A 15,649-nucleotide genomic window follows, 5' to 3' on the forward strand; every position below is an offset into this window, starting at 1 on the left:
CTCGAAATCAAGAAGAATAATTTGGGCAAGTTTAGGCCTTGCAGCAATGAGAAATCGGGTACTGAAATCTGTTGGAGAAATTGAATATTTGGCCGAGAATGACCCAGAAAGTACAGATATTTTGAAATCAAACATGTTGGACACATATTATCCCAAGAGAAGTCATCATCTGGAGAACATGTGTCTCTATGAAGTGCTGCAGAACTACATTTATTCACGGAAAGCCACAGAAGACATCAACAATGGAAAATATAAAGTCATTGGTGAGGAAGGATGTTTGGTGAAGCAAACAAAAGGAAGTTTGATAAATCACAGGAAGCTGAGTTGCGACACTACTGACAAAAAGGAATTTTACTACTTGGCTCTTTTACAGCTGTTTAAACCATGGCGTACAGAGGATGAACTACTGGGAGAATTTCATAGCTATGAAGATTCTTTTAATGCTTGCAAAGACAGCATACAATGCAGTACATTCTCAACTTATCTGCAAATGTTAAATGAAGAAATTGAACAGGAAACTACAATTGCAGCAGAAATAGCTAGAGACAGTTCTCAGGACAGCCAAAGTTCAGGAACACTCAGTCAAGATCCCCTAGGACAACCAATCGTTGAAAATGAAGCATCAATAGCCATGAATGAAGTGGAAACGGCTATGAATCAAGCTCAAGAAGAATTTATAGACTTACAAAATTTGGAAAGACAACTGAACGAAGAGCAGCAACAATTTTATGAAGAGATCAGAAACAAAATTGATCACGGATTTCTACATGAAAAAAAAGAGTGCTCATGCACATCATTTCATCCAATCAGGATGTATGTAAGCGGACAAGCTGGAACTGGAAAAAGTTTCCTTATAAAAGTCATCAGAAGCTACCTACAGCAAAAAATGGATTCTACTTTGTCTTGTGTGGTTACTGCTCCAACTGGGTTAGCAGCATATAACATAAAAGGAATCACTTTACATCATTTGCTAATGTTACCAGTGGAGCATGAGAACAAAATACAATACAACAAGCTAACTGGAGAAGCATGCTCGGAAGTTTCAAGAGTATTGAAGAAGATGCAAGTTCTCATTATTGATGAGGTGAGCATGGTATCAAACTTAATGCTTGCCTTTGTGCATTTAAGAATGCAGCAAATTCTGAAGACAGACTATGACGTGTTATTTGGAGGAAAACACGTCATAGTTTTTGGAGATCTTTTGCAACTTACTCCAGTTAAAGGACAACCAGTGTTTAATACTGTGACACATGAAGACACGAAGAAGTCATTGGGAAGCATCGGTAATGCAAATATTTGGTCCTTCTTTGAGTACAAGGAACTTACTACTAATATGAGGCAAGCAAACGATGAAGAATATGGAAGTATTCTGAAAGATATCAGAATTGGACTACTCACTGAAGCTGGCACGAAAGCATTACAGAGTCGGCTGCTACATAATTTATTTCCAAAGGAAGAAATAGTTGCAGAGAACATATACAAGAACATTGCAGAAAAGAAAAGTGTCATCTGCTTAATGCCAACTCTACGTGAATGCTCAATATTCAATGAGGAGCTTTTGAAATTGGAAAAGGAAGATATCAGGAAATTGGAAGCAGTGGACAAAATTGAGGATGGAAGAATTACTGTCACATTAACAGGCACACTGAAAAATAAATTGGATTCACTAGAGAAGAACATTTCCAAAACAGCTGGATTAGAAAAAAATCTATATGTTTGCATGAACTGTAGAGTATTTTTAAGGAGAAATTTGGATGTTGAAAAAGGTTTAGTTAATGGAGCTATGGGAAGAGTTGTGGGTTTTATTAATTATCAGAAAAAAGATGGAATTGAATGTTTAAAAATAAAATTTGATCAGATAGAAGAAGTTAAAGACATTTGTCGTTGTTCAGTTCGTTTCATGCTTGTGAAAGACTTATATGTACGTAGGAAGCAGTTTCCATTTTCTCTAGCATATGCTGTAACTATTCACAAGTCTCAAGGATTGACTGTAGATTGTGCATTTGTGAACATTGGTTCAACTGTGTTCAAAGAAGGTATGGCATATGTTGCTTTGTCACGAGTGAAAACATTATCAGGTTTATTCATGATAGACTTTGATGACTCAAAAGTTAGTGCTGATGCAAATTGTGTAAAGGAGTATAATAGATTAAGAAGAAGCTATGCTCCTCATTTAGGTCAGTATCCTGTGTTGGAGAAACGTGTAGTTTCTCGTAAAAGGAGAAATGAGAATATCTGTAATGAAGATGTAGAGAGGAGGAAAAAAAAGAGGAGTGATGTAATTGCAAGCAAAAAGAAAAAGGAAAATGAAGAACAGGTTGTAGGATGTCATTTTGAAAATAGCTCTGGTGTCAACTGCTACGCTAATGTAGTGCTGAATGTTGCATTTTATCTGGAAAGTGTGCAAGAGCAGATAATAGTAAATCAGGGAAAAAGATTCTGTTCTGAGTTGAGTCTCCCTTTTCAAAAGCTGAGTAATGATAAAACTCAAATAGAAAGTGCTACTGAAATTAGAAAAGTTTTAGATGTATGTTCAGGACGAACACAGTTTTCTCAAAATGTACAGCAAGACGCACAGGAATTCTTGATGTTTTTTCTTCAGGTACTGGAAGAAGAAGGGGTTCCCATTGAAAATGTATTTGGTCTCTCTTATAAATGGGAACATAGTTGTGAAAACTGTTATAATATATGTGGCTCTAATGTTGATTCTGAAAGGTTTATTTATTTAACATTGCCAGAAAGTAAAACAGTCACTTTTGCTAAATTAGTTAAAGATGCTAATCATAGCATGGAATGCAGTGAGTGTCAATCTGACATGTTTTCAACGTTAATTTTAAAGGAATACGGACAGTATGTAATGTTAATGATGCAACGCTGTAAAGCTGATGGTTCAAAATTAGATACTTTAATAAAGAAGTTTACAGGACAGCAATTATCAATTTCAGGAAAAACTTTTGTAACAGTTGCAATAATTTTCCATGATGGACCTACTGTAACTTCTGGTCATTACACAGTTTATCTTAAATGTGAAAAAGGCTGGACACTGTGTAATGATTCCCAATTGATTTTTAAGCAACGTTTGCCTTTTGATTTAGCAAATTCCTATCTAATCTTCCTGAAACCTAAATTTTAGAGAGATTTGGCAACATCTGGACAAAACAATTTTACCATTTTATTGGATTACCATTGGAATTTTCAAAAAAAATGATTTTACAAATTATCATTTGGCCTAATGGAAAGGTAACCAATTTTAATGTGGACTTTTTCAATTTTTAATGAAGCTTTGGAAAACCAAAAATTTAGAAAAAATCTGTAACATCTGCACAATTTAAATTTTGGAATGTTATTGGATTGCCATTGGAAATTTATTCAAAAAAGATTTTTAAAATTACTATTTGGCCATGCGGAAAGGTAAACAATTCTATTGTGGACTTATTTAATTATTAATAAATCTTTCGGAAACCAAAATGTTACAGAGAATCGGTGAGATCTGTACAATTTAAACTTTAGATTTTTATTGGATTACCATTGGAAATTTAATCAAAAAAGAATTTTAAAATTACTATTTGGCCTAAAGGAAATGGAACCAGATGTATTGTGGAGTTATTTGAGATATATTTTTGTGATTATACTTCTGAAACAAAAATATCAGACGGTATTTTAAAGAAATAAGTATTGATATTAGATGATATTTTTTAAGAATATTATGCATTTCTATAAAGTTATGTTTATGCAAAAAGAGATTGTGGGCTTTTTTAAAACAATCTTTGAGATTGTTAATTTTTTTTTTGCCCGCTGTTAAATGATGAATGCAATTGCTTTCACAATTTATAGTGAAATGCAATATATTCTGAAAACAGCAAAAAAAAGGCAAAATTTTTTGGGGAAAAATATGTAAATATGTGTACTGTATTATAAAATGTTTTATTAAATATTAATACTTTTTTCTTTTTTTTCAGATTGAGATAGAAAATTTTCGAAAACTAGAACCATTTTTAAAGCAATTAAAAACAAATTTAAATGAATAAATATTTTTTTGAGTGGGTATGGTAAGTCAAAAATTTCATGGTCCCTTTTTTCCACTTCTCCACAATCACATTTTCAGTTTTTCATTGTAGTCTCTCAAGCACCTTGTAATGTGATAATTGATTTTTAGTGTTTTTAAAAAAAAAAAATAATAATTACGCGTACCGTACGCGTACGGTAAAAAAAAAAAAAAAAAAAAAAGTTAAAAAAAATATATTAAAAAAAGTTGAAAGGTAAGGTTGGCTCTTAAAAGAGCCGTTGTGTTCATGCAGGGACAGAGGAAAGAAAGAATGGGAATATTAGTCGGTACGACAAATGTGCTGATCTATTTTATTGTTCACTAGGGAAATACTGGTCTCCCTATGACAAATTAGATCATGACAAGTGGCGCACCGTATTTCAACCCTCAGAAACCGAGGGTTAATTTCCAGAGGACGAGAAAAAGGAGATGCTCCCCCCACAGATGAAGGGCTCACCTGACCTGCCGAAGATGGACTCGGCCCTGCAGATGGTGGTCCAGGCTGAGCTGCTGTGGATGTGCTTGGTTGACTTACTGAAGGGTTACCTTCAGTATGTCGAGCATGTGTCCTTCTGTGTACATCCTTAAGGTGTCTCAACATGGTGTGATTCCCGAAGGAATACTTCTTGTTGGGATTCCCTCTTGAAAGTACATGCTTACACAGCTTACAAGTCACTAAGGGTGCATTTACCTTTTGCTGGCCCTCTGGAAAAGAAAAATACTCCCATATGAAAGAGGTCTTTTGTTTCCTCGTTCTCTGCCTCAAGGTAGTGCTGCTGGCCTCACTCTCAGAAGGGCTCTGCTGTTCTGCCATCGTATCACAAAGACAACCCAGCTCCTTCTCCTAAGGGATCACAAGCAGAAATGAGGGGAATGGGTGTGGTGTAGGAGAGTTCTAGAACTGAAAGTTGTAAAAACCAATCAAAAGTCTTGTTTCTTGATCACATGATCTACCGTGCGCGTACGTTACGCTTACGGTACGCTTACGGAGCGCTTACGGCAAAAGTACGCATGCGCGTAAAAAAGACACGCGCACGCGCGCATGCGCAAAACAGGCACGCCCCTTCACTTCCGCGTAACGTGCGCGTGCAGCGTACGCGTTACGTGCTGTGCGCGCGTGACGTGCGTCTACGCAAATTGCGTAAATGAACGCAAACAGCGTAGAAATCTAACGTAATTAAAGCAAGACGTGCGCTTACCGTACGCGCACGTTAAAAAAAAAAATAAAAAAAAAAAAAGGAAAAAAAAAATAATATGTTATACTAATAAATCTTACCTGTTTATTTTATAAAAATGGTAAAATAAAAACATATTGTAGAATTTTTAAAATTTAACCATAGTCTTTAAAAAAGGATAGAAAATTAAAATAAAAATATGTAAAAAAAAAAAGAAAAAAAAAAAAAAAATTAGCATTTAAAAAACCTTGCAAATTCACTGAAAAAACCATGGGTTTCACTCACATTATAGTTAGGAATTAGCATTTAAAAAACCTTGCAAATTCACTGAAAAAACCATGGGTTTCACACACGTTATAGTTAGGAATTAGCATTTAAAAAACCTTAGAAATTCAATGAAAAAACCACAGGTTTCACACATGTTATAGTTAGCTGGACATTTCACTCGTAAAAAACCATTGAAATTCCCCCGTTATAGTTAGTTCAGCTAACTATAACTCGCGCGCCCGCAATGCACTACTGATGACGTCACATATTACATCACTCATGACATGGTCACTGACATCACTCATGACATCACTGATGACATCTCAAATGACATCACTGATGACATCACTGATGACATCATCCTTGTGATAGAGTGGCAGACCTCCTCTTCCCCTAATATAACCATTGAAACACACATTCAAAAATAGAAACTAAAATGTTCAAAATAATGAACATATCAATATCAGTTACAACAACCTATTCAGTAATTCTAAGAACCACATTCACATACAGTCATTCACCAACAGTCCTCTACAGTCACTCATACATGTACTCACTCATCATATGTATTCATACACCTATACATCCTGTTACACAACGCCACTCATCCATAGAGTTACTCCCACACATAGTCACTCATGCTAATAAAGAATCAAACATCCATTTACTTGCATATACAGTTATACACACACCACCACACTTACTTCTACAGAAACTTACATATACTTACTCTTTTAAACAATAACTTATAAAAACACATACTTATTCATACAGGAACTCTTCCAATCTCTCACTCTCACATATACTCACTTATATACACCAATAGTCACATATACTAGTTTAAAACATATGTAGGTACTCATAAAGACACTATAGAGACAGTCATTCACTCACTAACACACCCATGCACACACTCATCCACCCATACAGTCCTGCACACATGCTGTATTCAACACATACAAACAGTGAGTCACTCATTCATGCACCTATGCACTAAGTAATACCCCCCACCGAACCATACAGAAACTCAGACACTCATACTGATAAAAAAACAACTAATAACCTATATAGACACTCATGTAGCTACTCACCAACCCATGCAGCCACTTATACACAAAGTAAGAAACTGATACAGATATTTTCATATTTAAAGATTACTCAGTAAGCCATGTATTCACTATGATACACTTAATCAGTCAGTTACACAAATTTTTTTTTTTTTAAAAAGCATCCATTTAGACACTTATATACCCATTTATTCTTCCATTGACCTTGAGATATACATAAATATAAAACATATTTAATTTTCAGAAAAACACACAATCACTGGATGATGTCATCAGTGATGTCATTTGAGATGTCATCAGTGATGTCATGAGTGATGTCAGTGACCATGTCATGAGTGATGTAATATGTGACGTCATCAGTAGTGCATTGCGGGCGCGCGAGTTATAGTTAGCTGAACTAACTATAACGGGGGAATTTCAATGGTTTTTTACGAGTGAAATGTCCAGCTAACTATAACATGTGTGAAACCTGTGGTTTTTTCATTGAATTTCTAAGGTTTTTTAAATGCTAATTCCTAACTATAACGTGTGTGAAACCCATGGTTTTTTCAGTGAATTTGCAAGGTTTTTTAAATGCTAATTCCTAACTATAACGTGAGTGAAACCCATGGTTTTTTCAGTGAATATATATATATATATATATTCGGTTCAAACTTGCTTCTGCAACCCGCCACCTCCTGAACGCAAGGCGCGTCGACGTTGATGGACCTCCGAAGCCCGGTCCAGTAATGTAATATAAACTCCAAGAAAAATGGAATGTCGACGCCGTGTCGTTTGGAAAATAATTTTATGTCAGTTGAAAAGAGTCAGACGCGTTTCGCCTGCGCAGCAGGCTTGCTCACCAACAACTCCAATAAAGTTTTTTCCCACCATATACACTCGTGAATCAGTTCCGTGTCACATGGTAAACTACTGCTATAGACAGTGAAGACATACTCGTAGTTTTCTGAATATCGCGTAAATTAAACTTGTTTACGTTTTTTCTCTCAATATGTAGGAAATTCAGTTATGTGGCTAATACACATCATAATAACAGAAACCGTAATCATTTCAATACTCAATTGATGCTGAAATACATTTCTTTGGTGAAATTGATTATTGGCGTAAATGTTTAGAATGACATCGTAAACTTTCAAATGCTGTTATAAGTGGCTCATATAATGACCAGACCAATAATTATTGTTGACATTTAATGTCTCTAGTGAGACTAATCAATCGGCTCGTGCCGCAAAATAAACATTTTTGGTCCTTCTACATTAGTTAGTGCGTCACAAATATTCAACATTTATTACATATGATACTACCCCAGTGGGTTATCATACTATTTTTCTGAAAGATATCAACGCGCCAGTGCGCACAAAGGTCTGTCAACATCCTAGCAGTTCCTGAGTGTGTGCCACAATGTATGTATTGCCTCATATTGACATATCTTCACATTATTTCATATTTGTGAAAAAGTGAAAACCTAAACCAATTAAAATCTTTTGCAGATTTAAAAAAGGGAATGTAGGATCGTGAAGAGTGTTCATAAGTACGTGTGTAAATCTTCTTCCACGTTTAACCCCATAGGAGTTTTTGTATTAGGTTTAATAATATAACTAGATTCTAGTCTTCGAAGGGTTTTCTGCCGATCACCCCCTCTAATATTGATTGGTACAGCTTCTATGACAAAATATGTCAGACCACTCACATCTTTATTGTGCACTTGACTGAAGTGACGGGCAACCGAATAAGATTGGTCCGCATTCTTTATAGCCCGCAGGTGTTGTAGCACCCGCTTATGCACCTGCAAAATAGTGCTGCCTACGTACCTCAAGCCACAAGGGCATTGTAGCACGTAGACAGCAAACTCTGTCTTACAAGAGAACTGTCCCTTGATTTTCTGCTCCCTCTTCGTGAAGCCGGAAACATAACTGGTGGTATTCTTCCCAAAAGTGCAGGCCTTACATTTCGTGCACTTAATGAATCCATTTTTTCTGGTTAACCATGTGCCTTTGGTCTTAGACTGTGTAGCAGAAGGTAACATATTGCTGACTAGTGCTTGTCTTAACGAACGAGCCCTTCTAAAGGTGATGAGGGGTTTTCTCTGAACACATTTTTTTAAAATTGGATCATTCCAGATAATATGCCAATGTTTTTGTAAAATATGGCGTAACTCCTTGTGTTGGTTGTTGAATGTGGTTATCATCCTACAAAGGGAATGCCCTGTCTTCCTGCTCTCTTTCTTGCTGGATTTAAAGAGTAGTTCTTCCCTTGATTGCTTTGTGGATCTATATACAGATGAGGTAATGCATTCCTCTGAGTATCCTCTAGCAGAAAATCTGTTTTTAAGACATTCAATTTCCGCCTCCAGATCATCTTTAATGCTGCAGTTCCTCATGGCTCGAAGACATTCACCATAGGGAATGCTTCTTACCAAATTAACTGGGTGAAAGCTTGTGGCGTGTAGTAACGTGTTACCATCAGTGGGTTTGCGAAATAATTTTGTGTGCAATTTGCCTTTGTGTATATACACAGTCAAATCTAAGAAATTTACCTCTACACTGCTGATAACACTGGTAAATTTTAAGTTCAATTGATTCGATTGTAAACTCCTCACAAAATTTTCTGCACTGGTGATATCCCCCTTCCATATAACGAAGAGGTCGTCGATGAACCGACTCTACTGAATGACATTGTTCTGCCATTCTTGGGCAATTGATTAGTCTCACTAGAGACATTAAATGTCAACAATAATTATTGGTCTGGTCATAATATGAGCCACTTATAACAGCATTTGAAAGTTTACGATGTCATTCTAAACATATACGCCAATAATCAATTTCACCAAAGAAATGTATTTCAGCATCAATTGAGTATTGAAATGATTACGGTTTCTGTTATTATGATGTGTATTAGCCACATAACTGAATTTCCGACATATTGAGAGAAAAAACGTAAACAAGTTTAATTTACGCGATATTCAGAAAACTACGAGTATGTCTTCACTGTCTATAGCAGTAGTTTACCATGTGACACGGAACTGATTCACGAGTGTATATGGTGGGAAAAAACTTTAGTGCAGTTGTTGGTGAGCAAGCCTGCTGCGCAGGCGAAACGCGTCTGACTCTTTTCAACAGACATAAAATTATTTTCCAAACGACACGGCGTCGACATTCCATTTTTCTTGGAGTTTATATTATATATTTATATATATATATATATATATATATATATATATATATATATATATATTAATTATGTATTCAGTGTAGTGGAATTATGTGGAGTGGGAGTGTGTGTTATGAAGTGTTATTATGTGGAATGATATTTTGTGTTGTGGAGTGGTATGTAGTGTTAAGTATGTGCTGTTCTGTTGATGTGGAATTGTGTGGTGTGGATTGATGTATGTGGTGTGTTATGTAATTGTTTTGTTGAGTTGTACTGTGACTGCACATATCACTTAATCTACACATGCCTTAAATGAATGTGTCCGTCTGTAATGCAGCTGGTGCTCAAGTGCTCTGTTACCTTCGGGTCGAGTTTGCGCTATATAAAAAAAAAAAAAGAAACCACGCCAACACCATGGAAATATTCGAATGCCGGTCAAGTGCTCAGCACAGCCTGTTATTTTCCTTTTAATACTAGAACGCTGTCTTCTAGAAAACACAGGCTAATTTTAAGTGCTGCTATGAGTTTCAAATCAGGTGCAAACTATGTGCGTCCTAAATCCAACAAGCATTGGTAAAGCCAATAGGTCTCAATTGTGGTACCTTTTGGCTTTCTCAATCCCTCTTGGCAATGTTGTACAGCATAGGCAAGATGCTGAACAGCATTGCCAAAAGGAAAACAAGGGCGCATGCTGCATCTGAGCCATTTACTGCGCTTGCTTGCCCACATGCGTGAACCTATTTAATAACATGGGCGCGTGCTAGCATAATTACACATATAAAAGGAAATACGCAATTTTTTTTATTTATCGGTCCGAGGTAAAATAAATAAGTAGTATAAAAGTGGGATTTTTTTGTTTTTTAGACGGCCCGGCAGCAATTTACTGCCTGTTCCTCTACACTACGTGGAGAGGTGTGGCTCACTGGTTAGAGGCGGCAGATCCGCAAGCAGAGAATCGGCCAGGGACCAGGGTTCAATTCCCGATGCGGCAGGGTCGTGGACCAGGGTCAAAACGGACTCGATAATTCTCGCCTCGGTACCTACTCTAACCAGGAACACACTCGGCAACTCTGGGCATTAGCTTGCCTCATCTCCACAACGGCCCCACACATTCGCTGGGGATGCCTGGTTTCACCTTGGAGATACCCAGGAGGGACCATCTCACAGGGATAGCCAGGACGGGTTCCCCAGCGGTCTACAGCGCCACGACGCCTCAGGGCAGCAGTGCGCTTTACAAGACACATACATTTACATTTACATTTACCCGCTCACTCTCCAAAAAAATATTATTAATAGCCGGGCCAAGGGGGGGAAGCACACAGGGGAAAGCAACGTGGGGGGAAAGCAACAAGGAGAGTGTTAGAATGGCAGAGAGTCACACGGGAGAGGCATCCGAGTCTGCAATGACCGACAGCAACACGGAGCGACAAGTCCAATAGAAGAGCATACATCTCTCAAAGAGTACTTTAGCTAACAGAAAAAATAGTAGTTCCCTAAATGTCAACAGTGTAAGGATACAGTCCAACCAAAACGGTGGTAGAGTAAGAGAATGTGCTCCATAGAAGGGACAAACACAGGTTGGACAATGAAAGTCCTCATATAAAACGCTAGCAAATCGGAGTGACAATAAACAGAACTAATGGTAAGCAATGGGCGGGCTGTATGAAACTGTAAGTTATTTGTAAGACAACAGTATGTCTTTTCCAAACCAAAACAAAATCCCACCCTAAGCTATTCACTATGGAGATGACTAGCACCAGAGAGAACCCGGATAACTAACTGCTCGGCAGAGCAGGGGCACAGTCCGTGGCACTTTAAGTATCGCCCAGCTTTATCTGCCTCACACGAAACCTTGAGATTTCTGTAAGAGTGCATTTTGCATCTACCTCATCAGGATCTTCAACACTTATTTTACAAACAAACAGTGTCAATGTGCACGATCAGCTTGCACCAGCGACTCCTGAGCAAAGCGCCCAGGCTTTGACGGCGCCTGTGATCTCTCACGTTAGTGTGAAACAAAAGGCCCTAGTGATAGGAAGCACGGCCCTGAAGCTGCATAGGAGAGGAGGAGGCAGGAAGTCGTGCTCTGCTGCAGTGACTAGAATAGAAACAGGAAGCTGGCCCGGGAATGAGCATAGAGGCCTTCTGCTGCAGGCCCGAGCGGGTCCCCTCCCCCACCGTTTGACTCACATCGCGCCCATTTGCCGAGCCCAAAAAAAAGTCCCTAGTGTGTCACGCCGCCAGTGAAGAATCCAGTCCTAATGTGCACATCTTCTGTACGCCCGCGTGAACGCTTTGGAATCCGTATTGATTCCAAAAGGTCCACACATGGCGAGAGCAGCACATGCGCGCTGCTAACGCCAGACGAGACCTAAAAAGATAGAGGAGGCAAGGTAGGGGTACCCTAGGCACCGTGGAAGAGCCTAGAAGAATTAATCCCCCCCCAAGCAGGCCAAAAACATAAGTTCATTTTTTACAGCAAATTCACAGAGGATATGAGGCAAAATAAAAAAAAATGTAAAATTGCAGGTTCAGACATATTTTAACCCTTCCATCGGCAGTATGGGCCAGGCCTCGGGGAAGCAAAATGTATTTACTAGTGGAAGAGACGAGTGGCCCCCCTCCCTGAGCAACCTCAGGCCCCATCCTCCTGAACCAATTAATTTAATAAGGGGGGCATGGGATCTGTCAGCTCTGCGGATCCTCCACGACTTCATATAAATATATTTTTTTAACCTTAATTTCTAGAAAACTACTGAACAAAATTATACGAAATCACAAAAAACACAGTTTTTAGGCAAAGATCTCGCTTTCTGCCAAACTGATGTTATTCCGTTTAAGTGTTTGGGCTGATGCTGTGTCTAATTTTCCTCTGATTAAAGTCAGAGATCATAACAACGATGGGGTCCAAAAACTCCTTACACTTAAAATAAATTTATGACAACACAGTTTAGCAGATTGTCCTTCATGTGGTCAGCGATACGGATAAAACAAAAAAAAATTCTCATTGGCTACTTTTATGGAGTCTCAACTGTTTCTGAAAATGTGAACTTCAATTTTATGCGATAACTATTTCTTACAAGGTTTCAAAATGGCCCTATCATTTGGACTGGAATATTCTAATATAGCTACAAACTGTTTACACCCAAATTACTAGTAGACAGCAGTGACCTGGTTTGCATAGTGACCACCGATAAGCTTTGGAAAACGAAGGAGGGGGCGGTGCAATCAAGCAGTTCAACCCCTATCGTAATCAACTGGAAAAATATATCACAGCGAGCCAACAACAAGTCTGATATTTACGTCACAAATGAAAAGCAGCTGTGCTAGTCTGCTCAACCCAGGGTCGGTCTAACCTTTGGAGCAATCAGACACTGCCCGACGTCTAGCCTGACAGACAGTATGTGGACCGGTTTGTTGGAAGTTTTGCGGTCTGCTGGGCTGGTTTTTATTGTTAATTTCTCTGATATTAAAACAAACCTTGCCTTGTAACAAGATCAAATCCAAGCAGTCTCCCATACCTAAACACCAATAGAGCGTGTCTTTCAAAACTGCCCCAAAATGCAAACATGGTTCTTCGCTTTCTTAGCTATCCAATTACAGCCTGACCAATGTTCTGTACCAGTTCCACCCCGGTCTGCTCGCTCAGTGTTATGGGTCAGCTTGAGCCCACCTCCTATATCTGCAGACAGCACAACACACCTGCACTACCTCCGAACCGAAGTCTATCGAGAGCAGAACCAAAGAGCTGTCAGTACCTGGCGGTCCGGTGAGAAAAACGTGTTTGAGCATGACTCCCGATTATTCTGAGACCTTCAGCTTCTTACCCTCTCAAAACTTCATTATAGACCGAAACCAATATTAACCTCTGATTGGCTCCCCTGGGGTACTAGTGCCGACTAGTTCCCTCGGGGCACCTTGCACGTCCCCCGGGTACCAAACTGAGAAAAGACCGGAAGATAAATTCATCGACTTCCAAGGTCGAGCTCCAGCCTCCAGGCATCCGAACAGCAGTCCTCGCTTCAAAAACTTAAGGGAAAGCACGCTCTTTTTATGGAAGCAGGAATTTTTTTCGGCTCATAAATACCGCCAAAAACGTTTTTGCCCCATTTCTTTTTGTCCTTAGATGCGTTCTAGGGTAGTCTACGCTTCTGAACGTACTAGCGCGATGCTCAGTCACTTTCGCCGTCCCTCGTCAGTGCAATCCTTTTATTTCTTTGTCACAATGTCGGCAATTAAGCTTTCGCTGTCCCGCCCCACACCCATCATTCGCGGCAATGGCGGGCCCTTCTTGTGTTTATTTCCTGTGCGCAATGCGCTCTTTCACTTTTAATTGTCACAATGGTGGAAATTTGATTTTCGCCCTCTCTCGTCCGTGCAATGGCAACGGTGGGTGCCACACACACCTCTTGCGGCAATGGTGGGCGTTTCTGGTGTTTATTTTCTGAGCGCCAATGGTGGGCGCTTCTGGTGTTTATTTTCTGAGCGCCAATGCGCCATGCAAGCATTCTGTTGTGGAAGGAAGAACGAAGTAGATGATATCATGTAGAGTTTATTAAAATAATATGAATACAATATAAAGACCCACAGGCATACAGAGGAGAACAAGTCGTCCGCAGATCAGCGACTAAAGGCTGGAATAACCAACATTCCAACTATCACATAAGTACCTAGTCAGGGTTCTAAGATGACATCATGACAATAAGGGATGTGATAGGAAGAAGGGGAAATAATGCAAATGAACAACTAGAAAACAATAAAGGAAATGGAAGAAACTATATATAAATAATTCATAAGTGTGAATGTACAACACATTCACTTTTGCTTCTTTGTCGCAATGCTGGCATTTTGACTTTCGCTGTTCTGCGCCACACACACCACTCGCAGCAATGAAAGGCGCTTCTTGTGTTTATATTCTGAATAAAGCGATACCAAAGGGGATGATGGACTGAGCGTTTGAGCAAATCAAACACTCACCACCAGTCAACTGATCTGGGTTTAATCCATCATCATTCATTAGCTCACTCAACCACCCCAGATCATACATGGCCATATGCAAATCAGTCTGACCCTGTGCCTTATGGGAACAGTCCAGCCCAAACTGCCAAGCCATGTCTTCCCTGAACCAGAAACAAGCATCCTGGGACTGGTTTTGGGTTCACAACCCTCATCAGCCATGCTATCTTGAATCCAGGGGCAAAGCGAGCAAGGGACCCACGTCTGGGCATACCCTGCCAACTTAGGGCGAACAAAGCGATACCAAAGGGGATGATGGACGGAGCGTTTGAGCAAATCAAACTCTCACCCCCAGTCAACTGATCTGGATTTAATCCATCATCATTCTTTAGCTCACTCCACCACCCCAGTTCATACATGGCTCTATGCAAATCAGTCTGACCCTGTGCCTCATGGGAACAGTCCAGCCCAGGTATGCTCAGACGTGAGTCCTGTGCTCTCCATGCCACTGGAATCAAGCTATACTGGCTGAAGAGGGGTGAAACCCCGAAACCGGTCCTAGGATGCTTGTTTCCAGTCCAGGGAGGACCTGGCTTGGCTGTTCGGGCTGGACTGTTCCCATGAGGCACAGGGTCAAGACTGATTTGCATATGGCTGGGTCAAAACTGGAATGGCATGGTGAGCAAAAAAACGATGGATTTAGACCCAGATCTCTGTACTGGGGTGAATGTATGACATTGTTCTGCATTCTGTCCATCAACTGTTGTTTTTGCATTTGTCACCCCGAGTGGGACGGGTATGCTCGGACGTGAGTCCCGTGCTCTCCATACCTCTGGAATTAAGCTATCCTGGCTGAAGAGAAGTGAAACCCTGAAACCGGGTCTAGGATGCTTGTTTCCAGTCCATGGAGGACCTGGCTTGGCAGTTCAGGCTGGACTGTTCCCATAAGGCACAGGGTCAAGACTGATTTGCATATGGCTGGGTCAAAA

At 39.6% G+C, this 15,649-nt stretch overlaps 1 protein-coding gene across 1 annotated transcript in view; it reads right to left on the reverse strand.

Moving 5' to 3' along the window:
- NTPCR (nucleoside-triphosphatase, cancer-related) overlaps positions 1-13,614 on the reverse strand; it is a 202,666-nt gene extending 189,052 nt beyond the window's left edge. The window contains exon 1 of the mRNA XM_085643571.1: positions 13,463-13,614. Within this exon, the coding sequence (XP_085499697.1) occupies positions 13,463-13,496 (34 nt within the window). The 5' untranslated portion in view covers positions 13,497-13,614. The remainder of the gene's footprint in view (positions 1-13,462) is intronic.
- Positions 13,615-15,649: the final 2,035 nt, after the last annotated feature.

The sequence above is a fragment of the Triturus cristatus genome, chromosome 3_1 (assembly GCF_964204655.1).
Source record: "Triturus cristatus chromosome 3_1, aTriCri1.1, whole genome shotgun sequence".
Lineage (NCBI taxonomy): Eukaryota > Metazoa > Chordata > Amphibia > Caudata > Salamandridae > Triturus > Triturus cristatus.